Source organism: Schistocerca piceifrons, chromosome 2 (genome assembly GCF_021461385.2).
Source record: "Schistocerca piceifrons isolate TAMUIC-IGC-003096 chromosome 2, iqSchPice1.1, whole genome shotgun sequence".
Lineage (NCBI taxonomy): Eukaryota > Metazoa > Arthropoda > Insecta > Orthoptera > Acrididae > Schistocerca > Schistocerca piceifrons.
Window position 1 is genome coordinate 77,769,350 of NC_060139.1, and position 27,812 is coordinate 77,797,161.

Below are 27,812 nucleotides of genomic sequence, written 5' to 3' on the forward strand. Positions count from 1 at the left end.
TCTCGTGGACGAATAGCGCGAGCTGGGTTTCACACGACCGTCTTTTTCGGAACCCATGCAGATTCCTACAGAGTAGATTTCTAGTCTCCAGAAAAGTCATCATACTCGAACATAATACGTATTCCAAAATTCTACAACTGATGGTAGAGATATAAGTCTATAGTTCTGCACATCTGTTCGACGTCCCTTCTTGAAAACGGGGATGACCTGTGCCCTTTTCCAATCCTTTGGAACGCTACGCTCTTCTAGAGACCTACGGTACACCGCTGCAAGAAGGGGGGCAAGTTCCTTCGCGTACTATGTGTAAAATCGAACGGGTATCCCATCAGGTCCAGCGGCCTTTCCTCTTTTGAGCGATTTTAATTGTTTCTCTATCCCTCTGTCGTCTATTTCGATTTCTACCATTTTGTCATCTGTACGACAATCTAGAGAAGGAACTACAGTGCAGTCTTCCTCTGTGAAACTGCTTTGGAAAAAGACATTTAGTATTTCGGCCTGTACATTCTGATCTATTTAATGTATTCCCTACACATTTTGGTCTGGCGTAGCTGTTGACATTAGCTACCGCCCAACACAGCGTGCTTTACAATCTTAGGTTACTGATTACTGTAATGACACTTTTATTTTATTTTCCATAGCTTTACAATTTTCGTAGACTGACATGAGGTCGCCTCATCAATACTGTAGCAAATGAATCCGATTGATTGGGTTCTGATATGCAAATAAGGTCACCCCACATTTAGTATAAAAGTGCAGCACATAGAATTTCATTCAAAAATTGAAGATCAGGTGGCCCTACGTTGGACGCCGAAAATACTGTGAAGGAATGCAACGGATAAACTGATAATGAGATTGCGTAATTCAGGACGTCAAAACGCAGTAAACTGAATTTCATTGGCGTACTGAAAATGATGTCACAGCACATTTTGGGCATCGAATTGTAGTAAATCCAGAAATGACTAATTAAGTGCTAATGAATCACAAAAGGGTAGTGAATTCAAAGATGAAGAATAGATGGAAACATTGAGTTTCACTATTATTCTCATTCTCAGGTAAACAGTACAAACATAATCTCAGTGCCGATAGGACGACATAGACACAAGTCGGTAATTGGGCAACTAGGGAAGGGAGATTAAATCATTTTGTCTCAGCAATCGACAGATACAGCATTCATTTTCTGGCATGTGGAACTGATGCAATGTCGGTGCGACGTATCAGTCACCTCTCTTCGTATGTGGTTTTGACTGGCAGTCAGCAGCTTTCTTCTGCTGTACCCTGCGGTTCTAAGGCGGCGACCTGGATGGCTTAGCTCTGCGCTCATTCTGCCTAATCCTTTTCCAGGTAGACAGCCGTTCGGCGACCGATGCTGTGTTACTGTTCTCGTGCATGGAGCCTGTTGTCTGCAATGATTATCTCACACAGAGGCGATGTCAATGTAACATTTGGAAGCTGAGGACATACAAGGAAAACACAGTGCGATGCTTAAAGAATCAGCCATCGAATCACAGTAAAATCCGTTCAGCGTGGAAGAGAAAATGAATGTGTCACAGAGTGATGATGGACGCGAGACTGAATGCAGGAATCTGACTCAAAGTCTGAAAACTGAGTCGACAATAGGGTGACATGGCACAGAAATCAAAGTCAGAATGCTATTACGTGAACCAGCAGAGTAATTACTTCTTATCTGGCATCTCTGGGTCCTGTTCTCGCTGATCGACGACTCACTGCCTGTCTTATCTCGCACTGAGTGTCTGATCTGTTCTCTCTCCCATGTCTCCCTCCCCCTCCCCACCCCCCACCCGTGCCCCTACACACCTCTGTTCGATTGCTTCTTCCCGAGGCTGCCCCAGCTTACCAGAAGTATTCCTTCTCTCCCAGTGTGTCTTCGCAGGCGCTGAATGTTTCATCGTGTCGTCTTTGTCGTTGGTGGACCCATTTGTAATATCGCCCAATGAACTATTGACTCAGCACAACCACATAACCTAGCCTTCATACAAGGTGATCTAATTTCCGACATTTTGAGTCGAAAGTTCCTAGGGAGCGGTTGGTGTGTAACACAGTAAAACTTCCATTGTTCTCAAGTGTTCCTCGTTGTGTCACTTCCCAGTTTTGGCTGTTGACTCGTCAACCGATAGCTTCAGGTGTCTGCCTGCATTCCTAAGTTGTCAAGAATGTTGTTTGTAATAGGAGTGCCTTCATTCATTCAAGAGTCCTAGGCATTTGCCACTGGGCGGAATCCTTCTGCTTTATTTCTTTAAAAGGGTCAACCCTTCCAGAGCGAAGCTCAAGGCTTCCATTTACAGCCCAACTGGTTGGGCAAACAACTTTGCTAGCCGTCCGACTCTGTATGGACAGCAGCGAATGTTTGTGGGATCCTACCTGCCTGTTCTGACGGAGTGTGGCCTGGCAGACAACAGTCAGAGCAATCAGGTAGGGGTTCACTAAATGGAACCGACGTAAACGACCATCGACCCAACCATGAGCCCATAGTCTTCACACAGGCGAACAGATCAAGGCTGACCTACGCGCCGAGCGGCTCAGCAGACTGGTCAGCCTTTTTATGGCAGCCCCACATACTCAGGCCGACCACTCAGCTGATTCGTCCTCTGAGCGGGTCTGCCATGAACCATTCAACTGTGTGTGGGCAATGGAGTATCAGTCAGGTCCATGGTCGGGTATGTCAGTTCCACTAGTGTACCGCTACCTGCTTCTCTGACTGCTGTCTGCCAGACCACATTTTGTGAGTACAGGCTGGTAGGGTCTGCCAAGTATTCACTCTGGAAATCTTTCATCGACTGTACGCATCGTCTGTCCAACGTATGAAAGATCACACTCTTGGGAGTCTTACAAAACCCAACCTTGTGCAGCATCAAGTCATCTTTGATGGCATCCAATAGTGCTACTGTCTTTGGTGGATGGCAGAAGATGACTAACTTCATATCGACTATACGACTTGACTACGACTTCCCATACATAGCAGGAAAGCTATGGATTTCAGACTCTCTATTTCATCTCCCTCATTATTTGCCTCCATAGATTAGTGGTCAGCATGTTCGGCTACTATATAGCGGGTTTGATTCCCAGTAGGCCCTACTCCCAGGGATTTTTCCTTGGTGGGAGGACTGGAATAGAGTGCACTCAGTATCGTGATGCCAAGTGATGAGCTACTTGATTGATGATTTGCAGCTCCAGGGACAAGAAAACCGACAATGGCCAGGAGGGCGGGTGTCTTCACCCCACACCACTCCACACCGCATCGAACGACGCCATTGGCAGAGGATGAAATGGCGACCAGTCGGCACCGATTGGTCCATGAGAACCAGAACCTTGCTTGCTTGTCCTCATTGCTTAAGTTCAATTAACGTGTTTTGCACTCAGTAGCGATTACAACAATCAATCAAGCCAGATAGGCCAAGACAATAAACCGCATATGAAACATTAGGTAGTCGAAATTGACCTAACACCTCTCAGATTAACAGTTTGTCCAATCCAATCCATTTTAATATGAGCATCTTTCAAGCGCCAACTCATGCCATTAGTGTGCCGCCTAGTTAATTAACAGAGAAAGTTCTCGCTTTTATAACCGCGGAACCCATAGTTAATTACTCACTACAAGTAAAAATAGTAATGAATCTTTCTTGAGGAATAGTCCAGTGCCATCGCTACCTGACGCCAGCGCTACGATTAATACAATAACGTCGTGCGTCCACTAACAATGCTGTTATTTTGAATAGCCCACTGTACACCAATGCAGCAAACAAAACCGTTTTGCATGACAGTTTCTTCCACCATCAGAGTTCGGAGCGGTTAGTTCCGAGCTCAGTAGCGCAGCATGAGCGTGCGTTAGCAATGCAACTTGGAATATTGTAGTACAAACACTAAAGAAAACGTATTCTCGAATCGTATTAGATGACACATAACGTGATTTACTACAGAATTCTATCGCCTATCCAAGAAGAAATATTATGTTAGGATATAATTAGCCAGAACGAAGATTGAGATTAGGGAGGAAGAATACCCGGAACTGGAATCTACATAAACAATATGCCTATCTAACAAGAATCTTTAAATATGAAGGGTATACTAGTCACGATAAACGTGATTAAGCAGTAAATGAGACACACATGTGAGCACTCATCTGGTATGTACCGAAACACTCGCGAAGCACGACAAAGAACGATACAGAGGAATTTTACAGAATAATGGCAATGGTTCCGTTTAATAGACTTGCATATTAACATAAAACAAACAGCTTGCGTGAACTACGGTGCTTAGTTACCGTTTGACTTTATGCTGAGACAAATGCAACACCGAGTAGTCTAAGAAGATTTAAAATGACGCTGCATGTCATCACTAAAGAAATGATGAAGAAAGTTCCCTAGGAATTTTGCGCTCCATGAAACGCGTCACAGTTATTGAGTCTTCAGTGTGAGGTGTCATCATATATGTAGTTCGTCAGTCATTGCAATCAGTGAATGTAAGATTTTGAAATCACCCACCTGTTGCGGCTGCTGCTTCGGTGCCCCTCTCGTTGACCTCTATGAACGCTTTGTGTAAGACTTGGCTTACTACATAGTCCCCGTCAACAATGCCAGAGAAGTTCGCTTTGGCTGGATTGAACATGGACTCAATCCCGAGCTGAAATTTAAATTTAGTATTCCATGTAAATGAAAACAAAATCTTTGTTTAAGAAATTATTTAAGAAAGCATGAAACTACGAGGTGCATTCAAGTTCTAAGGCCTCCGATTTTTTTTCTAATTAACTACTCACCCGAAATCGATGAAACTAGCCTTACTTCTCGACGTAATCGCCCTGCAGACATACACATTTTTCACAACGCTGACGCCATGATTCCATGGCAGCGGCGAAGGCTTCTTTAGGTGTCTGCTTTGACCACTTGAAAATCGCTGAGGCAATAGCAGCACGGCTGGTGAATGTGCGGCCACGTAGAGTGTCTTTCATTGTTGGAAAAAGCCAAAAGTCACTAGGAGCCAGGTCAGGTGAGTAGGGAGCATGAGGAATCACTTCAAAGTTGTTATCACGAAGAAACTGTTGCGTAACGTTAGCTCGATGTGCGGGTGCGTTGTCTTGGTGAAACAGCACACGCGCAGCCCTTCCCGGACTTGTTGCAGTGCAGGAAGGAATTTGTTCTTCAAACATTTTCGTAGGATGCACCTGTTACCGTAGTGCCCTTTGGAATGCAATGGGTAAGGATTACGCCCTCGCTGTCCCAGAACATCATTTTTTCAGTACTGGCGGTTACCCGAAACTTTTTTTGGTGGCGGTGAATCTGTGTGCTTCCATTGAGCTGACTGGAGCTTTGTTTCTGGATTGAAAAATAGCATCCACGTCTAATCCATTGTCACAACCAACGAAAAGAAAGTCCCATTCATGCTGTCGTTGCGCGTCAACATTGCTTGGCAACATGCCACACGGGCAGCCATGTGGTCGTCCGTCAGCATTCGTGGCACCCACCTGGATGACACTTTTCTCATTTTCAGGTCGTCTCGTCATGCAGGATTGTGTTCACAGAACCCACAGAAATGCCAACTCTGGGGGCGATCTGTTCAACAGTCTTTCGGCGATCCCCCAAAACAATTCTCTCCACTTTCTCGATCATGTCGTCAGACCGGCTTGTGTGAGCCTGAGGGTGTTTCAGTTTGTTGTCACACGATGTTCTGCCTTCATTAAACTGTCGCACCCACGAACGCACTTTCGACACATCCACAACTCCATCACCACATGTTTCCTTCAACTGTCGATGAATTTCAATTGGTTTCACACCACGCAAATTCAGAAAACGAATGATTGCACGCTGTTCAAGTAAGGAGAACGTCGCCATTTTAAGTATTTAAAACAGTTGTCATTCTCGCCGCTGGCAGCAAAATTCCATCTGCCGTACGGTGCTGCCATCTCTGGGACGTATTGACAATGAATGCGGCCTCATTTTAAAACAATGCGCATGTTTCTATCTATTTCCAGTCCGGAGAAAAAAAATCGGAGGCCTTAGAACTTGAATGCACCTCGTAGAATTCTCGCTGGGGACACTGATATATTATTTTGTAGCTTCAAAGAAATATGTTCCTGATCTCGCACTTTGTTAAGCAACTAAACATCACATACAATACTATTTATACAGCGTCTGTTAAGTAACTTTTAATGACACTAATTAGTCTGAACTACCACCAACGAACTATAATTTTGTTTTCCCACAGCTGATCTACAGATTTTTCCATTAAAAGTATTTCGCTTTCAAAATTACTTGCTGTACACAGAATTTCTGTACTCTGTTTTTTTACTGAAGGCGACTGACAAACACTGATATGAATGCTTCGACATTATAGGGTTCGGACATCGATAAGTGCGTTGCATTAAGTATGTACCGTCATATTGTCATGAAGGGCAAACGGCTGAACAGAATGGTGAGTTGTGTTTGCCACATTGTGTAAAAGTAGAGCGTTGTAGGATTCTCGACCAATTACGACACCTTTTAGGCACTTGCCGACACATACCTGATAAACTTGGCAAGTACAAGATTGTCCTCCTGCTCAGTTAGGTGATAATACTTATCATTGGCCAATGAGCACTTCAAAACTGCTGACTTCTATTGCGATTTATGAGGCGTTCTCGGTACCATTGATTAATAGTGGCCGAGCGGAGTGGCCGCGCGGTTTGAGGCTCCATGTCACTGATAGCGCGGCCCTTCCCGCCGGAGATTCGAATCCTCCTTCGGGCATGGGTGTGTGTGTTGTTTTAGCATATGTTAGTTTAAGTAGTGTGTAAGTTTAGAGACCGATGACATCAGCAGTTTGGTCCCTTAGAAGGTCACACACATTCAGACATCTGATTAATAGTTGTTCTACCGAGATATTGTTTCAGTTTTGTCCACCATTGTAGTTTATCTACGAGGGTTGTCCAGAAAGTAAGTTCCAATCGGTCGCTAAATGGGAACAACAGTGAAAATCAGAAACATTTTGTTTGCAAGAGTTATCTACACTTTCCTGATACTTTTCTACATAGTCACCGCCCCGACTTAGACATTGGTCGGAGCGTTATACCACATTTCCAACACCAACATCATAGAAAGCAGCCATCTGTGGTTTCCGATTATTCTCTACGCTGGTCCATAGCACGCAACCTGCGCCCAACTGTTGTCTTCGTATCCAGCGTTTCATGTGAACAGAGGTGACACTCAGGATGAGGCAATTAGGGCTGTGTTGTTTTGTGGGTGATCGAACACTTCCCATCGAAAAGGCTGCAGGAGCGTCTTCACTGCCCCTGCAGAGTGCGGCTGAGAATTGCCATGAAGAAAGAACTGCGTGGCAGTTGTGTCAGGTGGGCTGCCTTCATTAAGGCGAAGCCTCTCAGCGGGCCCTCCTACTTGGCGGGAGACATTGTTGTTCTAGGCACCCTTACTCGCTCACAGTGCACTCACTACTAAAAAGAGCGTCTTGATGTGATCGACGGTCTTACTAGAGACACTACCCAACACATCTATGCAAAGCTTCGTCGGATTTTTACAGTGGTGTCCATATCGCGACCGATCGGAACTTACTTTCTGGGCAACCCTCGTATCTTTAGCAACGTAGTTGTGTATATCGAAATAATCAGTACCAAGCTGCATAAAAAAAGTTTTATTTCCTTAACCGGTATCAAATAATGCGATAGTTATAATCTTCTGAAAAAGGGCATTAAGTGCCTGAAACCGGTTAAGAATAAAAGATTTCTTTTATTAGGCTATTATTTCGATGTTTATGCATAATATTTCGACGATCGACCCAACCTTCTTCTGATGCTGTGACTTCTGCTGGATGCAACTTTTGCTGGCTGCGTTGCATACCCGTAGTGCAAGCGATATGACGCCATATACATTCAGATGCGAGAAAAACTGCTCTAGCTTTTCCTTAAAATGGCGCGCTGAAAAAATTCTGTAGAAGGGATGGGATAGCGTGAGTGTCAGGCTTGCGGGTTCTCTGCCAGAAGGTGGTAAGGTGTGGGCAGCTGACGGTACATATAAACTGTTAATTTCAGCAATAAGTCATTACGGTTGCTGGATGGCCCTCAGGATCAATTTTTGCCTCTTCATAATATACCGATGGAGAGGGTGACTAGCAGCATGGTCGGGCTCTGTGACCGAGCGGTTCTAGGCGCTTCCGTCCGGAACTGAGCTGCTGCTAGGGTCACAGGTTCGAATCCTGTCTCGGGCATGGATGTGTGTGGTGTCCTTAGGTTAGTTAGGTTCAAGAAGTTCTAAGTCTAGGGGACTGATGACCTCAGATGCTAAGTCCCATAGTGCTCAGAGCCATTTGAACCATTTTTTTGAGCTAGCGGCAGGCACAGGGAGCGCCTGGCGCGCCGCCGTATTGCCGGCTTCACGCTACTTCAACGTGGAGCGGGAGTCGGCCTTCGGCACACGCTGGTTTTAACGAAGCGCAGCTATCGCGCCGGGATCGGTCCAGAAAGACATGACGTCAACGGCCATTCAGCAATCCGCAAGGTAGACCATATCCGCGGCGGGCAGGCCAGACACTGTGGCTCCCGGCTCAGTCACGGTGACCGCGATTGGTGATGGCGCCGGGTGATACAGGTTCTGCGTCATACGACTGCCCAGTTCATCCGACAGTACGGGCTGGCCTACAACCGTTAAATGTGCTTCTTCCCCGCTGACCACTGACGTTTTTCTTTGGCCGGTACGACGATGGAAAGCCGACACCCCTGGGTGATGTAATCAGGGCACTGCGACCGCATCCCTTGTCGTCACTTCCGAGTGGAGCACGTCTTCAACCGTCATGTAGTCCACATGTTGTCGTCCTTGTTTTGCCGTCGTGTTGCCTGATTCGGCTGGTCAACGACCCACTAACGATTCCCTCGTTCTCCTGAACTGCTGACAAAAGTCAAGACTTCTTCAAACCTTTTCAATTCTTTTCGTCAATTTAATCATTTTCTCTCTTCACTTCAACACATTCACTTCTAACTCTATTCGCAACACACTTTGCAGAAAGTATCTACACTATGTGATCAAAAGAATGCGGACAACTGGCTGAAAATGACTTACAAGTTCGTGGCGCCCTCCATCGGTAATGCTGGAATTCAATGTGATGTAGGCCCACCCTTAACCTTGATGACCCACTCTCGCAGGAATACGTTCATTCAGGTGCTGGAAGGTTTCTTGGGGCATCCAATTCTTCACGGAGTGCTGCACTGAGGAGAGGTATCGATATCGGTCGGTGAAGCCTGGCACGAAGTCGGTGTTCCAAAACATCCCAAAGGTGTTCTACAGAAACCAGGTCAGGACTCTGTGCAGGCCAGTCCATTACAGGGATGTTATTCTCGAGTAACCACTCAGCCACAGGCACTGCATTGTGAACAAGTGCTCGATCGTGTTGAAAGATGCAGTCGCCATCCCCGAATTGCTCTTGAACAGTGGGAAGCAAGAAGGTTCTCAAAACATCAATGTAGGCCTGCGCTAGCCCCTTCCATGGAAAACAGGCCCACTCCATAACACCACCGGCCCCGAATTTTACTGTTGGCACTTCACACGCTGGTAGATGACGTGCACCGGGCATTCGCCATACACACACCCTGCCATCGGATCGCCACATAGTGTACCGTGATTCGTCACTCCACACGACGTTTTTCCCCTGTTGAATCGTCCAACGATTACGCTCCTTACACCAAGCAATGCGTCGTTTGGCATTTGCCGGCGTGATGTGTGGTTTAAGAGCAGCCGTTCGACCATGAAATCCGAGTTTTTTCACCTCCCGCCTTAATTACATAGTACTTGCAGTGGGTCCTGATGCAGTTTGGAATTACTGTGTGATGGTCTGGATAGATGTCTGCCTATTACGCATTACGACCCTCTTCAACTATCGACAGTCTCTGTCAGTCAATAGACGAGGTCGGCCTGTACGCTTTTGTGCTGTATGTGTCCCTTCACGTTCCCACTTCACTATCACATCGGAAACAGTGGACCTTGGGATGTTTAGGAGTGTGGAAACCTCGCGTATAGACGTATGACACAAGTGACACCCAATCACCAGACCACATTCGAAGTCCGTGAGTTCCATGGAGCGCCAGATTCTGCCCTCTCATGATGTCTAATGACTACGCAGGTCGCTGTTATAGAGTCCCTGGCAGTAGGGGGCAAAACATGTACCCAATATGAAAGACGTATGATTTTGGGGGTGTCCGGATATTTTGAAACGTAGTGTACATATAACACTGAATGTATTGTATCACTGTGCGACACAGCAGGATTTCCTCTTTTTAAGTCATCAGTCTCCTCTCCTGCGCCATCTTTATTCATCTCAGAGTAGCACTTGCACCCTACTCGTCATTTACTTGCCACATATATGCCAATCTCTGTCTTCCCCTACAGTTTTTAGCCTCGAAGGCTCTCAGTAGTGCCATGGAGGTTATTCCCTGATGACTCAGCACATGTTCTTCATCTTGTCCCTTCTTCTTGTCAGTATTTTCCATATGTTGCCTTCTTCATCGATTCTGTACAGAACCTCCCCAATCCTTGTCTTATTAGTACACCTGATTTTCAACATTCTTCTGTAGAGCCACATCTCAAACGCTTCGATTCTCTTTTGTTCTGGTTTCCCCGCCGCCCATGGTTCACTACCATAAAAAGCTGAGTTCCAAACGCAATTTCTCAGAAATTTCTCCCTCAAATGATTCCCTATGTTTCATACTAGTAGACTTCTCTTGGTCATGAATGCCATTTTTGCCTGTGTTAGTCACCTTTTTATGACCTTCTTGCTCCGTCTGTCATAAGTTATTTTGCCTCCAAGGTAGCAAAATTTATTAACTTCGTCTACTTCGTGACCACCAATTTTGATGTTAAGGTTCTCGCTATTCTCAATTCTGCTACTTCTCATTACTTTTGTCTTTTTCCTGTTTACTCTCAATCCACAGCCTGTATTCATTAGATTGGTGATTCCGTTCCTGTAGTTCTTCTTCACGTTAATTGAGCATAGCAGTGTCATCAGTGAATCTTATCACTAGTACATTTCACTCTGAAGTTTGATCCCACTCTTGATTCTTCCTTTCATTTTCACCATTACTTCTTAGATGTGTTGATTGAACAGTAGGGACAAGTGGCTGCATCCCTGTCCTACACCTTTTTAAGTCCGAGCACATTGTTTTCTCGTCTTTTAATCTTTGACAGAATTTCGATCTCGAAATATTTTTCAGTGTCGAACGCTTTTTCTGGATCCATAAACACTATGAGCGTCTTTTGATTTTCGTTCAGTCTTGCTTCCACTATCAACAGCAATTGCAGAACAGCCTCTATTGTGACTTTACCTATCTTGAAGCCAAACTGACCCTTATCTAACACATCCTGAACTTTCATTTCCACTGTTCTTCAGATCCGTTATCTACCATTGCTGTCTCCAGAATTCATCATCATCATAAATCGTTGTGCTCATTGCTGAGCATTGTGACCCCATGAACCAAGCGTCTCCATCCACGACGGTTGCCAGCTTCTCTTAGTGCCTGCTGAAGGGGTAGAACTGAGATCTTCTTGATTTGATCTGTCAGTCTGCTGGCAGCTCTTCCTCTCGTTCTCATGCCATCAATCTTTCGTTGCAAAATTATTTTCTCTAGATTTTCTCCATCTCTCTCACAATATGGCCAAAGAACTGGAGAATTTTTTCGATGAGTCGAAAAGAAAGGTGTCTGGAGATATCTACACTCCTGGAAATTGAAATAAGAACACCGTGAATTCATTGTCCCAGGAAGGGGAAACTTTATTGACACATTCCTGAGGTCAGATACATCACATGATCACAATGACAGAACCACAGGCACATAGACACAGGCAACAGAGCATGCACAATGTCGGCATTAGTACAGTGTATATCCACCTTTCGCAGCAATGCACGCTGCTATTCTCCCATGGAGACGATCGTAGAGATGCTGGATGTAGTCCTGTGGAACGGCTTGCCATGCCATTTCCACCTGGCGCCTCAGTTGGACCAGCGTTCGTGCTGGACGTGCAGACCGCGTGAGACGACGCTTCATCCAGTCCCAAACATGCTCAATGGGGGACAGATCCGGAGATCTTGCTGGCCAGGGTAGTTGACTTACACCTTCTAGAGCACGTTGGGTGGCACGGGATACATGCGGACGTGCATTGTCCTGTTGGAACAGCAAGTTCCCTTGCCGGTCTAGGAATGGTAGAACGATGGGTTCGATGACGGTTTGGATGTACCGTGCACTATTCAGTGTCCCCTCGACGATCATCAGTGGTGTACGGCCAGTGTAGGAGATCGCTCCCCACACCATGATGCCGGGTGTTGGCCCTGTGTGCCTCGGTCGTATGCAGTCCTGATTGTGGCGCTCACCTGCACGGCGCCAAACACGCATACGACCATCATTGGCACCAAGGCAGAAGCGACTCTCATCGCTGAAGACGACACGTCTCCATTCGTCCCTCCATTCACGCCTGTCGCGACACCACTGGAGGCGGGCTGCACGATGTTGGGGCGTGAGCGGAAGACGGCCTAACGGTGTGCGGGACCGTAGCCCAGCTTCATGGAGACGGTTGCGAATGGTCCTCGCCGATACCCCAGGAGCAACAGTGTCCCTAATTTGCTGGGAAGTGGCGGTGCGGTCCCCTACGGCACTGCGTAGGATCCTACGGTCTTGGCGTGCATCCGTGCGTCGCTGCGGTCCGGTCCCACGTCGACGGGCACGTGCACCTTCCGCCGACCACTGGCGACAACATCGATGTACTGTGGAGACCTCACGCCCCACGTGTTGAGCAATTCGGCGGTACGTCCACCCGGCCTCCCGCATGCCCACTATACGCCGTCGCTCAAAGTCCGTCAACTGCACATACGGTTCACGTCCACGCTGTCGCGGCATGCTACCAGTGTTAAAGACTGTGATGGAGCTCCGTATGCCACGGCAAACTGGCTGACACTGACGGCGGCGGTGCACAAATGCTGCGCAGCTAGCGCCATTCGACGACCAACACCGCGGTTCCTGGTGTGTCCGCTGTGCCGTGCGTGTGATCATTGCTTGTACAGCCCTCTCACAGTGTCCGGAGCAAGTATGGTGGGTCTGACACACCGGTGTCAATGTGTTTTTTTTCCATTTCCAGGAGTGTAGTTGTTCAATAATGGACACATTTGTTCTTCTTTGGGTCCATTTTATGCGTAGAATCCTACGCCAGCACCAAAGATCAAACGCATCAATTCGCTTTTTGTCTCTGGCCTTGAGTGTCTGTGATTCGCAACCATGAAAGAAGACAGAAAACACGAGTGTTTCGACTAGCCGGATCTTTGTGCTATTTGTTATTGCTCTGCTCTGCCAGATCTTGGTGAGCTTTTTCGTAGCCACTCGCCCTAGCTTGATCCGTCTTCTTATCTCATCTTCACAACTTCCAGTGCTGCAGTTGGTTGACCCAAAGTAGGTGAAGGAATGCACGACTTCCAGTTCCTTTAATCGACTGGTGAGTTGGATCTGTTCTTCTCGATCAATTAACATGAGTTTGGACATGCTGAGGTTGGTGTCTAATCCATATGCTAGACTACTGTCCTTTATTCTTGTTAGTAGCTCAGAAAGTTCTCCGGGGTTATGTGGACGATATTTTCTCGAAAGTCTGACGGTAAATCGCGAGGCCTTATAGATTCAACACACCTGCCTGAATAGTCGTTTTTTTGTCTCTTCCCCTAATTATCTTAGAAATTCCGATAAAATTCAATCTATCCCTCCTGCTTATTTGATTTTAAGTCGTCAAAAACTGTTTTAAATTCTGATTCTAATACTGGATCACCTACCTCTTCCCTATCGACTCCTATTTCTTCTTCTGTCACATGATTAGGTGAGTCCTCTCCCACATAGAAGTCTTCAATACACACTTCACACCTATTCGCTCTCTCCTCTTCGTTTAGCCTTGGAATTCCCTTTGTACATTTACTGTTAGCACCCTTTCTTTTAATTTCTCCAAAGGCTGTTTGGACTCTTCTTCTGTACATAGTCGGTCCTCCCGACCATTATTCCTTTTCAATTTCTTCACATCCTTCCTACAGGCATTTCACCTTGGCTCTCCTGCACTTCCTCCTTATTTCAGTCCTAATTGATTTATATTGATATGTTCTTATAATTCACTGAACATTTTTGTACTTCGTCCTTTGTCGATCAATTGAAGTATATCCTCCCATAACCAAGCTAGCTTCGGAGTTACTTTTGTAGTAATACGTTTGTCTTTCCAATATCTGTGATTGCCCTTTTTAGATATGTCCAGACAACTGGACTGCCTAATTTGATTTTTCTTAAAACGGGATCGACGTCTTTAGCGAACTTCAAACTGCGTCTTATCATTCTTCACTGCTTGAGTGTTCCACTTCCTTCCACAGTGATTCTTTCGTTCTTTTTATTAGTCATCAGTCTTCTTATTTGCTGGATGTATCCCAATTTCTGTCGACCTCTAGTTTTTACCCTCTACAGCTCCTTATAGTACTTCGGAAGTTATTCCCTAATGTCTTAACGGATGTCCTATTACCCTGCCCCTTGTCAGGGTTTTCCATGCATTCCTTTCCCCGTCGATTCTGCTGAAAACACCCTCATTCCTTACGTTATCAGTCTACTGCACGCTTCTCTTCATCATTACCAAATCTTCATCTGAATATGTATTTGCACCTGGGTAAGCGTTACAGTCCGATACCCGATTTCAGAAGTCTTGTCTATGACGTACCGGTAATATGGCCCTAATCCTCGCGTGTCTCCGGTATTTTCCAAGAATACCTCCAAATCTGATTCTTGAACAGAGTATTTGCTATTGGTACCTGAAATTTATTGCGGAAGTCAATTAGTCTTTATGCTGTCTCATTCGTGCTACCAAACCCTTATTCTCCCGCAACCCTTCTTCTACTCCTTCCCCTGCAACCATGTTCAAATCCCCACGATTATTAGATTTTCGTCTCCCTTTAAACAGTAAATTTCCCTTTCAATATCCTCATATACTTTCTCTATCTCTTTATCTTCTGGTTGTGACGTTGGCATGTACACCTGGCCTATCGTTGTCGGCGTTGCTTTATAGCCGAATCTGATGAGAACAGCCGTATCACTTAACTATTCACAGAAACACACTCTCTGCCCTACCTTCCTATTCATAACGAAAGCTACTCCCATTATACAATGTTCTGCATGCCTCGGGGATGGATGCGTGTGATGTCCTTAGTTTAGTTAGGTTTACGTAGTTCTAAGTCTAGGGGACTGATGACCTCAGATGTTAAGTCCCACAGTGCTTAGAGCCATTTGAATCCCATTTTAAAATACAAAGTTTATTTGTCAGAGTAGGCCAGAGACAATATGTAGGCCTACGTGTTTCATTGGATACTGTACGCGTCTGTCTGATACATGAAGATCCATACCAAACGGGAGAGCCATATTCTGCAGCAGAACACCTGTATCACTGCTTATGAAGCGATTGTTGGGGAATGTCAGCCAGTTTGTGTATCACACTTTTTTGTGTGAAGATTTCCGTTTGTTCTTAAGATGGATTTTGAATGTAAAAGCCGTGTGAAGTTTCACTCCCAGTTACTTTGGGACATGACAGTGCTAGAATCGGGTTCCTGGTCGTGCTATATGTAGCTAATGAGGAGCTTCCCTGTTGCAAGAATGATGGATGGACTCGTCTCTTAGATGACGACGGTTCCGATTACAGTGTCCTGAAATATTTCTGAGCGTGGTTGTCTAATTTGTCTCCGCTGTTCCAAATCTTTCGCTCTGTACAGCAAAGACTAGCTCCTTTACAGCGTGCAAGTAGGCCCAGCTGCGCCATCTTTTGCGTGACCTGATAGGTCAGTGTTACGCAACGCTCAGTCGGTGCAGAGCCGCCATACGAAGTGGAGACATGTAACCAAGTGCCACTATCCCTCGCCGACATCACAGGGTGGCATGTACGTGCGTTCGAACGGGGCAGAATGATTGGTCACTGGAGGCAGGTCAATCGTTCTGTGACACTGAGCCTCTTACAGGGCTCGCTGCTTCAATGGTGAGGTGTATGTGTAGACCTTGAGCTTGCCGTATAGCGATGGTCGCATGTGTGTTCGACGCCGCCATGGAAAACGCAGTCGGACAGAGTGTATTATTGAGCGGTATTGCGGATAAATGCCAAGTGTGGTGGTTTGGGGCGCCGTTGCCTATAACATGCGACCTGAACAGGTACCGCTACAATAGCGAGATTTCCCAGACCTTGAAACTTCCCCTCTTGCAGGCCATTACACATCGAATATTTCAGCAGCATGACGCCCGGCCTGATCTGGAGAGGAATGTGCAAGCTTTCTTCGAAGAACGACGGATGTCATTGCTTCCCTGGCCTGCCCGACGGCCTGATACGTCACCCATGCACATGTCAGCGATATGGTCAGTCAGCATCTTCTTCGTTCAAGTGCTCCTGCAGGCAGAGTTGATGCTTTGTGGAGTCTCTACAAACCGCGTGGCAGAATATTCCCCAGTAGCATAATCATGAGCTTTATGATTCCTAGCCACGACGTTTAGCGGCTATGATTGCAGCACGTGATGGCGCTACTCCGTACTGAATTTCCACAGTCACAGTGCACGTACAGGCCTGTAATACTTACGCTTATCATTTGGGTAGTTTCATGTCCCTAATCGATGGAATATACTTCGTTGCGATCACATCTTTCAGTCTGGATGTTTCACTTTTTACAAACAGTAGCGGTTTTGGAGTGGGTGACCTGTTGTATCTCCCTGAGGCAGGCCATTTTCCTGTGTTGTACAGCTACTACACCATAAATCAACAAAAAAGAACATACTATTAATTCAGCGTGATGGAAAACCTCGAGCACGTTATGCAGTGCTACTATGGGGCTACCTTACGGCATTGATCCGGGCTACATGACTTTCATACCGTCGTTCGAAAAGGCGGCCTAAGTGACAAATAAATCTTGTGGAGATTTGCCTACTGTCTGGGTATTCACATCTCTCACCGTTGCCTTAAGAAAAGGGAGCGTGTAGTTTTGTTCCATTCTTCTCGGGTTGCCAACGACGCTGTAATTTGTAATTGGGGTTATCAGCTGGGGTTGACCACTGCCAGCCAGATCTTCAATGTTCTGTTGAAAGTTCGAATAATGTCGCTCTGGAGTACTTAGATTTCTTGCCGCGTTGACTTTTTTTTTTTTTTTTTTGCCTAAAAGTGAATGTACAGCTACAGACTAGGCTTGAAAAGAGCATTTGATGCCTGGCGACAAACTAAACACCGTGCACATGTCACATTGTTCCGTTCAGCAATTTAAATGGAGTCTATTTGTACAAAGTCATTCCCTGTGGTCGAAAGCGCATTGAGAAAAAGGTATCTGATCTTTAAGAAAATCACAAATCATCCAAAACTCGTGCAGAACTTTTTCAGGCAGATTGTGTGAGGTAAAGGAATAGCTGACAATAAATATTATTTTTCAGGCTTGCCTCAGTAATTATAAAGTTTGAAAATGTTAAACTCACAGTTATCAGAGTGTCTTTTAAAGACTTGGAGTATTCCATTTTGAATCTCGGCAAATATACAATCACTTTGCTTTTGGTCATTCCCTTCACAACTTTCACGGGGTCAAATTTGTCAAGATTTCTCTCGAGGTCCTGCAAACCATTCACTTCTTTTGGCAGGAGTATCATCATATTCAGTCTCCAATCCTGCAAAAGGAGAAAGAAATCTGATTAGTTTATCATAAAATATCTTTGCACTGTATTTTTTACTTGAAACATATTTGTATTTGAAACACGGTGAAAAGGTAATTTTGAATTTAAAATTTAAAAAAAAACTAGTCTATTCAGAGCTATAAGAATATCCGTGCAGTGCTCTACAACTTACAGTTCTACTGTACGAATGTAATTAGAACTTACCCTATAATCTCATTAAAATCGTTCTGGGTCCACTTCCTCCTCATCTTATTAAATATTACAAAAATGCTAATGCACTAAAATAAGGGACATTTCGACAGCGTTACAGGGGGCTTGCTCAGGAACCGGAGAAAAACCGCTGCAACACTGGTTGAACGTCGCTTATTTTAGCATTTTAGATTCTCTATGTACTTTTACTCTTTAACGTTTCTGTCCCTTGAAATATTTAAGTACGTCTCATTCCTAAAATTGTATGAAGAAATAAATATTTGTAAAATTTTGGATCAAATTACCTTGTAAGGAAGCATAAGTGCCTGCGAATTTAATTCAGTTACATCGGCATACAAGAAACGGTCCTCGACGTACATCATATCAACGTCTTCCGTCGCTCCTGACGGTAAATGGAAGGGTGTAGCCTTTGTTTCGTCCTCGTAAAATATCTTAAGCCATTCACCCTTAAAGTAAATAGCGTTGACAAGCACCATGAGAGTGCTAGCATCCAAAGTGCCTGTGAAAGTGGATCAGCAGATGTAGACAAGGAAAAAAGCCTTTTTCTATTACTTTTATTATCTTTATAAAGGATTACAACATAGCCTTCGTGGATAATTTTACAAAATATAACGCATAAGAAATGAATGTTCCATTGTTTCGTCCTTCCTCTACTACATGACACTTCCACTCGAGATTCTAACAGTGTGCACTTCACTGGTTATCTGTCCGATGTAAATGTTTCAGAGAGTACATATAAATTTCTCAGCTGGAATACTGTGAAATACAGAGCACATAACGTGTGCCATACGGCAAGAACTGTAAGGCTGTCATCTCATGTACACCTAGTTTTACCATATTTTGCATTGTCGTCGTTTTGGGAACAGAATTGATCCCACCTTCTTGTGCGCAATAGGGGAAAGGATTAGCCCTAGTATGAAATTTTGGGAAGTGAGATACATTTAGTAGGAGTGAATGTGACGTTTACATTCACTATTTTAATATATTGTTGCCCAATGAATGAAATACCATAGCATAGAATATACATAAGTACAGGAAAATACTGGAGGCTGATATAATTTAGGTTTTCATGGTAATCTGCGAAGCGAAGTATCACAGGAGCATTAAATTCGCAGGCATTACGACTAATTCGTCATTGAAACTTCCTGACACATTAAAATTGTGTGTCGTATCGGGACTGGAACCTGGAACCTTTGCCTTTGTCGGGCAAATGCTCTCCTGCTTCAGCACGACTCACTACCCTCCTCACAGCTTTACTCCCGCAAACACCTCATCTCCTACCTTCCAAGTGCTTATTCGGTAGAGCAACTGCCCGCGGATCGCTAAAGTCTCCGTTTCCAGTCCCAGCCAGGAAGTTTCAAATCAGTGCACAATCCTCTACAGGGCGAGAATTCATTCTGGAATTACTCGTAATTATTACTGCATAAACTTAGAAGGCTTCGACTCTCTTTTCAGTTAATAGGACTTTGGTAGCCCAGCCCTTGTCTCTGCGTCGTGAGAGAGATATCTTTCAGACTCTGCTGAAGATGTCCATAAAGATTAGCGATGATGGCGCCCGCCGGAGCCAAATTTAAACTTTTATATCTGATCTCACGGAACAGACGTACTGTGAGAGATATACCTTTCAGACTCTGCCGAAGATGTTCACGAAGAATAGCGATGATGGAGCTCGCCGGAGCCAAATTTAAACTTTTATATCTGATCTCACGGAACAGACGTACGTTGTTGGATCACATGTATTCTGTGTGTACATCCAAATATCAGATTTACAATGAAAGTTACATAGATGGTGCTATGTATGTAAGTGTTACGCCATCAAGCACCAGTATCACATTTACCAAAATTTCTGGAGCTGTTCATTACACAACCGATGTCAGATGATTAAACTACCATTCCATTAGGAACTAGTGTCCATCACCATCGTCTGTATGGCGTGTGACCCTAGCGAGCCCGAATGTATTATTGTATTCGTTATGTTATGAAGTATCACTTTTATTAAAATTTGTGGAGCTGTTCATTACATAAACGGTGTTAGGCGATTAAACAATAATTCCATTCCAGAATGAGATTTTCACTCTGCAGCGGAGTGTGCGCTGATGTGAAACTTCCTGGCAGATTAAAACTGTGTGCCCGACCGAGACTCGAACTCGGGACCTTTGCCTTTTGCGGGCAAGTGCTCTACCATCTGAGCTACGGAAGCACGACTCACGCCCGGTACTCACAGCTATGTCTCCGCGTTATCCTTTCTTTCAGGAGTGCTAGTTCTGCAAGGTTTTGCAGAAGAGCTTCTGTAAAGTTTGGAAGGTAGGAGACGAGATACTGGGAGAAGTAAGGCTGTGAGTACCGGGTGTGAGTCGTGCTTCGGTAGCTCAGATGGTAGAGCACTTGCCCGCGAAAGGCAAAGGTCCCGAGTTCGAATCTCGGTCGGGCACACAGTTTTAATCTGCCAGGAAGTTTTAATAATTCCATTAGCAACTAGTGTCCATCACGATCGTCTGTATGGGGTGCGACCCTAGCGAGCGCTAATATATTATTGTATTCATTATGTTATGAAGGCGTACAGCCTCCGAATGTCATCTTGAGGAAGTTCTTACTATGCCTGAAACACATTCATGGCAACCAGAGACTGGTGAGAAATTATACATCCCCCACTGCGTCGCGCTCACGGTCCATGTGTGACAAGTCAGTGAACCAGAGCAGTCAACGACGCACACAACCGTAAAGACGTTTACGATACCAACTGTAGTACCGTGGATCGATTCATAATCTCATGCTGGAATGTGGTATTTTTTATCCTGGTCGTGAAGCGTGTTACAATAGTGTTTACCATTCTTTCCAGACACTGGTGAGCATTCAGCCTTCCCTCAGCGATTACCAAATCAGTCCCCTTGTCATACCCAGTGGCTCTCCACACCACTATTCCAGGAGCTGAAGACGATTCGACCGCCACAACGTGAAGCGAATTTGGTCACTGAAAACTACAGAGCGTCGCGTTTGCCTCTGGTTCTACGCATCCCATGTCTGTGGTATGGCGCCAGCGGAAAAAACGCTTGGCAACTCGACATCTTTAGTACTCTATGCTCGACATTTCAGCTGTTGTCAGCCTTCTTTTTGTCACCAGCCTACAATTTTCTCGTTGTGCAGTCCTTCTGGAAGGATTCGTGCCTATTCTTCTTGTCACGGTGTTGTCTGTAGTCCGTTTCATCCCGTTTTGCAGTCATCTACAGCCGTCTGTGTGATGAGTCCGTATGAACTTCCCATGAGCCTTGTCATTCCCAAAGGTGATGATGAGGTGAAGCGCACATCCTCCGAGCATTCTGTTTTGTGGTCTCCACCTCAAAATTTCCGGTCACGTCGGACACGGCCAATAGCCATCTTGTACTTATACCATTCTTCAACTGTACATTCGACTTTTTCTATACAGGAAACATTGAAAACAATCTCGCATGAGGATAAAAGTTTAATCGGCATGTTCCACAGGCATGACAATACTGCAGAGTCGTTAAAAAAATGCTTTCCGATATCCTTACACAGAGGAATTCGTTCATGAGCAGCTTGATATAAAGAGTTCAGGCAATTTCAGAAACCTGTAATTTGCAATCCGAATTAAAGAAGAAACTGTTATAAACAGCAACAAGATGGATGGCCCAAAAATATCTGACAAGCCGAAAAAGTCCAACGGCAAATCCATTCTAACAAGCCGATAAAGTCCAACGGCAAATCCATTCTGTGGGCAGCCTCTAGCAAAATAGGGTGCGTACCAGATAAATGTCATATCCAACCAGTGTTCTGTCCACGGCAGAAAATTAAAAGGAATGACACGTTCAGTAATGTATTGTGTTAATGTAACAGTATCCGATGTATAAAACGTCATTTACGAATATGGCTGAAATTACGTAGGGCAGCCGATCTGCAGCGTGTCCGAACCTTAGTGCCATTGCCTCATTACTATATCTAATAGATTCGTATTTAAAGAAACTTTTAATATGTAATATGCCGCATGAGTACAATACGATTTGTCCTATGTATTTCGTACCCTCGTGAAGAGAACCATTTTAGCCGGCAAAACGAACACTGTTCATACACTTAGTTCGTGACCATTTTTCAGTGTCCAACACGACGGGGTAGGCAGAGTGAGCAAGGTCCAAGTTACCGAGTTTAGCACATTGAAGGCTTTCCTGAAGTTGCCTGACGGAAGGAGGACACAAGTTGAGAGATGTGTAGTTTCTACCACAGGTGAGCTTCTGCGAAGGAAGAGGCTACCGTATCTGCCAAAATAGTGATACATCTTTCTCTATGGTACTGTATGATCGTCGTGGAAAGCGGAATATTTCTTGGGCTGAAGAGGTCGCCTCCATCAAGAGCAAATGCTGGAAACACTATTACTTTAAAAAAAAAGTGCAGGGTAGTAAGGAATGTTCTGCCCTGATGGACACGGCACCATTCATTCCTGTGGTACTGGGTCGAGTGATCAGTGGGCTGCATAGAGGGTGTGCTTGTTCCTTTGCTGCCCGAGATAGAAGAACGCGCGATGCGGCCACGAAGTGGAGGACCATTGTTAGACTCAACGGCAACTGCGAAGCCGACATGACCGCGGTTGCATCAGGGCGAGGGCACCGATTTTACCTGACAATGGACTTGAAAGTGATGGCGAACGTGGTGGGAGTCAACCGTGCCCGTTCTGTGCAATCTACATCTACATCTACATTTATACTCCGCAAGCCACCCAACGGTGTGTGGCGGAGGGCACTTTACGTGCCACTGTCATTACCTCCCTTTCCTGTTCCAGTCGCGTATGGTTCGCGGGAAGAACGACTGTCTGAAAGCCTCCGTGCGCGCTCTAATCTCTCTAATTTTACATTCGTGATCTCCTCGGGAGGTATAAGTAGGGGGAAGCAATATATTCGATACCTCATCCAGAAACGCACCCTCTCGAAACCTGGCGAGCAAGCTACACCGCGATGCAGAGCGCCTCTCTTGCAGAGTCTGCCACTTGAGTTTATTAAACATCTCCGTAACGCTATCACGGTTACCAAATAACCCTGTGACGAAACGCGCCGCTCTTCTTTGGATCTTCTCTATCTCCTCCGTCAGACCGATCTGGTACGGATCCCACACTGATGAGCAGTACTCAAGTATAGGTCGAACGAGTGTTTTGTAAGCCACCTCCTTTGTTGATGGACTACATTTTCTAAGCACTCTCCCAATGAGGTTCTGTGCCAGGTGTCGTCATTAGTTGCAGAGTAGCTACCAGCAAGCCTCCTGTCGTAGGATTTTCGAGGCAGTTCTGTAACTAGAACTATTACTGTTGTGTACAAAGGGCAAGTTTGTTACGAGCATTCTGAGGGTTGTAAGCTACAATACTGTAATATCAACATATATTTTAAGTGAAACTTCTTGGCAGATTGAACTGTGTGCTGAGCCGAGACGTGAACTGAGGACCTCTGTCTTTCGCGGGCAGGGCTCTACCAATGCAGCTACCCAAACACGACGTACGACCCGTCCTTACAGCTTTACTTCCGCCAGTGCTCACCTCCTACCGTCCAAACTTCACAGAAGTTCTCCTGCATAACTTTCAGGATTAGCACTCATGGAAGAAAGGATATTCCAGAGACATGGCTGAGCCCCAGCCTGGGGCATGTTTCCAGAATAAATTTTTCACTCTGCTCCGGAGTGTGCGCTGATGTAAAACTTCATGAAGTTTGGATGGTAGAAGATGGAAGTGGCGAAACTGCATCTTTGAGGAGAGGTCGGGTGTCGTACTTGGGTAGCTATGTTGGTAGAGCACATGTGTGCAAAAGGCCACGTCCCGAGTTCGAGCCCCGGTCTGACACAGTTTTAAGTTGCCAGAAAGCTTCACACCAGCGCACACTACTCTACAGAGTGAGACATTTATTCTGGCTATTTTTAGTTGTCTGTGGCACCTGGTATTTATTTTATGTTTCAGCTACATTGTGATTAATTAATAGTATGAAACACAGTGCACGTCCCCTACCGCTCCATAATAGAAGTTAATATCAAAGTTGCGTGAGAGGCTATATAAGCACCCACTCAGACAGGCCAGCCGGTGTGGCCGATCGGTTCTAGGCGCTTAAGTCTGGAACCGCGCGACCGCTATGGTCGTAGGTTCGAATCCTGCCTCGGGCATGGATGTGTGTGATGTCCTTAGGCTAGTTAGGTTTAAGTAGTTCTAAGTTCTAGGGGACTGATGACCTCAGATGTTAAGTCCCATAGTGCTCAGAGCCATTTGAACCATTTAAAATGAACCACTCAGGCAGAGGAGAGTACGGAAGTGATGGCTGATAAAATCAATCACACTGTCACATTTGCACTAATAGGTGTGCCAGGCATTTCACTTTATGCGGGGTGAGAGAAATTGTGCAGATGCTAATTTGGTTCAGAAGACGTTTCGTAACTCTGACGAAGGGCTTGGTAGATGCCATAAGAATTATGTCACCAGCGAACACAATAAGAGAAGCTGACTCTGTTAAAGTGCAAAGTTCCGCCAGAGGTTTTCAGTGAGTTATGGCAGTTGGGAGCGATAACTTCAGATGACACTGGACTCTTTGATTCTGATAAGCAGTTACACTGACGACCACATATTAAAGTCGTGCATTTTTTTATCTTGCGCTGAATGATAACAAACATCACGCATAGCTTTTGTCTGTGTTTCAATCGTCAATATCATCTCAAACATCAAATGGAGGTGTCAGCCTTCGAACCTAGACAAATTAATGACTACACGGCAATTATATTTACGAGATTAGATGATTTGAGGGACTACTAGATGGGGTTCCAATCTATGGCTAAATATTGAAACATAGGTAGATCTCGCCGTGAGAAGATGAAAGTTTGACCATTTTTATGGGGTAGGGGAGAGTGAATCTGCAGCACAGTACAGGTCGCAATAGTTTGGGATGGGATTAGAATCTCTTTCTCACCTGGAGTTTGATACTGCACATTTGAATAGTGACTTATTTAGCATAACAACAGGTCTAGCTCAATCCCAATATTTACGTTACACTCATTACAGAACTGAATTCAAAAACTTTAGCTATTGCAGGAAAGCAAGTGACTGCGTAGGAGTCACTATACGGCTGCGAGAAAAAATATAGTAATAGAACTAAAAACATCTGATAATGAATGACTTTTTCCTCTTTTTTGCTATTAGGTGAGAGATATTGTTACATCTTTATTATCTGCACTTAAACAGGCGAGTAGCAAAAAGTAAAAGAATTTGTAAAAGCACCCTTTAAAAATCTCTGTTACCTTTCCCAATCATATCTTTTATCTTTCCATGAGTTTTGCTTTCAATCCAATCATTAATTGTTTTCCTGGACTGTTCTGATTCAGCAAAGTTTATCTGCTCAACTCCTGCAAGAAACCTGTCAGCAGTTTGCCTGAATTCCTTCTTGATTTCGGAACCATTCCGAAGATATATTTTGTTGGCTATGTCAAGTAACACGTTTTGAGATCCCTGGAACAAAAATTTGCAGTTTATTATTACAAAAATAAGTTACTTAACATTAATGTGTAAAACTTATTAAGGCGTTCTAATTACTGTATGCATACTACGACTACTACTGTAATAGCGATAAGAACCTTCATCTCTGTATATGTTATCAACAGTTACTGATGACAGCAGTAACATTTTTTGTGGTTATAAGTACTGTAGAGAAAACAATAAATTTCTCACTGCGTCTTTCATTCCCTGCACAGGGTTTATTTTTTGTTACTTATTTGTTCTTTCTACTATCAGTCACTTTTTTGTTTTGTTTCGTTTAACACACTCTGTCAATTGTATATGGTGTTGACATGCATGTAGAAAAAATTGTGCAGTGAATTACGTCGAAAAACAGTGCCAAAATAAACACTGATATAGTGTAACATGTCACGACAGCCCCGCCAGTGTACCAATGATGAAAATGAATCTTTAGGGCGCCAGAATCGTTGTGGTGTCAGTCGTAATAAACAAGAGAGACAGCTCCACACCAGCAGAATACAACACTGAATGTCAATTTGTGGCCATCTATTGCTCCCTGCCCTCCTCCAAATACATCAACAGCCACACCAGCAGCGTAAAGGAAACGAAGACCTGCCGGCCGGTGTGGCCGAGCGGCTCTAGGCGCTACAGTCTGCAACCGCGCGACCGCTACGGTCGCAGGTTCGAATCCTGCCTCGGAGGCGGCCGCGGTGGTCTAGCGGTTCTAGGCGTGCAGTCCGGAACCGCACGGCTGCTACGGTCGCAGGTTCGAATCCTGCCTCGGGCATGGATGTGTGTGCTGTCCTTAGGTTAGTTAGGTTTAAGTAGTTCTACGTTCTAGGGGACTGATGACCACAGATGTTAAGTCCCATAGTGCTCAGAGCCATTTGAACCATTTTGAACCTGCCTCGGGCACTGATGTGTGTGATGTCCTTAGGTTAGTTAGGTTTAAGTAGTTCTAAGTCTTAGGGTACTGATTACCTCAGATGTTAAGTCCCATAGTGCTCAGAGGCATTTGAACCATTTGAACAAAGACCTATGTTGACTTAGCTTAAGACATTTCATTTTTTAGTAACAAGTTTCTGTATGTTTAAACGCCTGAAGATCAGCAGAAAACGCTCAAATCGCGTTGGAGTATGCTAAATTAAACATAAAACGAAACCTATGACAGCAGAAAAAAAGTAATTATTTTACTCAGTCAAGGGTCCCAAACGTAGCCAGTATGGCCACAAGTAACTATTTTTAGCTGCCAGACCAGACTGTCGATGATCCAGCCCGTTGGTCAATTCCAGTAGACTAAATAAAATACCTGCGAGACCATTATGAAACATGCTCTACGTGAGGGAGCAAAGTGGACTGTTTTGAGATCTGGCTCATCAAAGAGCATGGTTCTTTTCATCCTGTTACCAGGCTATTGCACAAGAGTGCAAAAGAAAATCGAGGAGTTGCCAGATGTCTGTCAATCTGATTTTCAGGAAGGTGAAAGAGAGACAGTTTTAACGTTGCACTTGATAATGGAAGCATGACTTAAAAAACCACAGAATCTATCATAAGATTATCGACCTAGAAGAAGCGTCGGACATCGTAAATTGGCAAGAGGTGTTTAAAATTCTAAGGAAAATTAGGATAAGCTGTATGGAAAGACGTCTAAATACATAGGTATAAGAATGAAGAAGGAGCAATAAGAACGGAAGACAAACAACGAGGCGCCCGGTTTAAACAGGGCGTAAGAAACGAATGTAGTTTTATTCCTCTATTGTTTAATCTGTACATCGAAGAAACAATGGCCGAAATAAAAGATGACTTCAGAAGTGAGATCAAAATTTTGGTTGGAACAATATAGAGTGCAAGTTTCGCTGAAAACATTGAAGGACATACTGCATTGAATGAAGAGTCTGCTGACCACAGCATATTGATTGAGATTAAACCGAAGAAAGAAGGAAGTAATGAGCATAAATGAGATTATTGAACATGACACCAAAATTGGGAACCTTGATATAGGAGAATTGAAGGACACTTGCTACCTTGGAAGCAAAAAAATTACACATGGTGGACGAAGCAGGAAGGATGTACACTGAAGCGCCAAAGAAACTGGTACAGGCATGCATATTCAAATACAGAGATATGTAAACAGACAGAATACGGCGCTGCGATCGGGAACGCCTATATAAGACAAGTGTCTAGTGCAGTTGTTATATCGGTTACTGCTCCCACAATGGCAGATTATCAAGATTTAAGTGAGTTTGAACGTGGTGTTACAGTGGCGCACGAGCGATGGGACACAGCATCTCCGAGGTATCGATGAAGTGGGGATTTTTCTGTGCGACTATTTCACGAGTATACCGTCAATATCAGGAAACCGGTAAGATCGCTGCGGCCGGAAAAAGACCCTGCAAAAACGGGACCTACGAGGACTGAAGAGAATCGTTCAATGTGACAGAAGTG

The 27,812-nt window shown here is 44.7% G+C and overlaps 1 protein-coding gene across 1 annotated transcript in view; it reads right to left on the minus strand.

Annotated features, from left to right (window-relative positions):
* LOC124777519 (serpin B6-like) overlaps positions 1-27,812 on the minus strand; it is a 90,680-nt gene that overhangs the window by 9,488 nt on the left and 53,380 nt on the right. The window contains exons 4-7 of the mRNA XM_047252965.1: positions 25,154-25,361; positions 18,169-18,383; positions 17,483-17,668; positions 4,500-4,638 (exon numbers count right to left, since the gene is read on the minus strand). Coding sequence (XP_047108921.1) covers positions 4,500-4,638; positions 17,483-17,668; positions 18,169-18,383; positions 25,154-25,361 — 748 coding nt within the window. The remainder of the gene's footprint in view (positions 1-4,499; positions 4,639-17,482; positions 17,669-18,168; positions 18,384-25,153; positions 25,362-27,812) is intronic.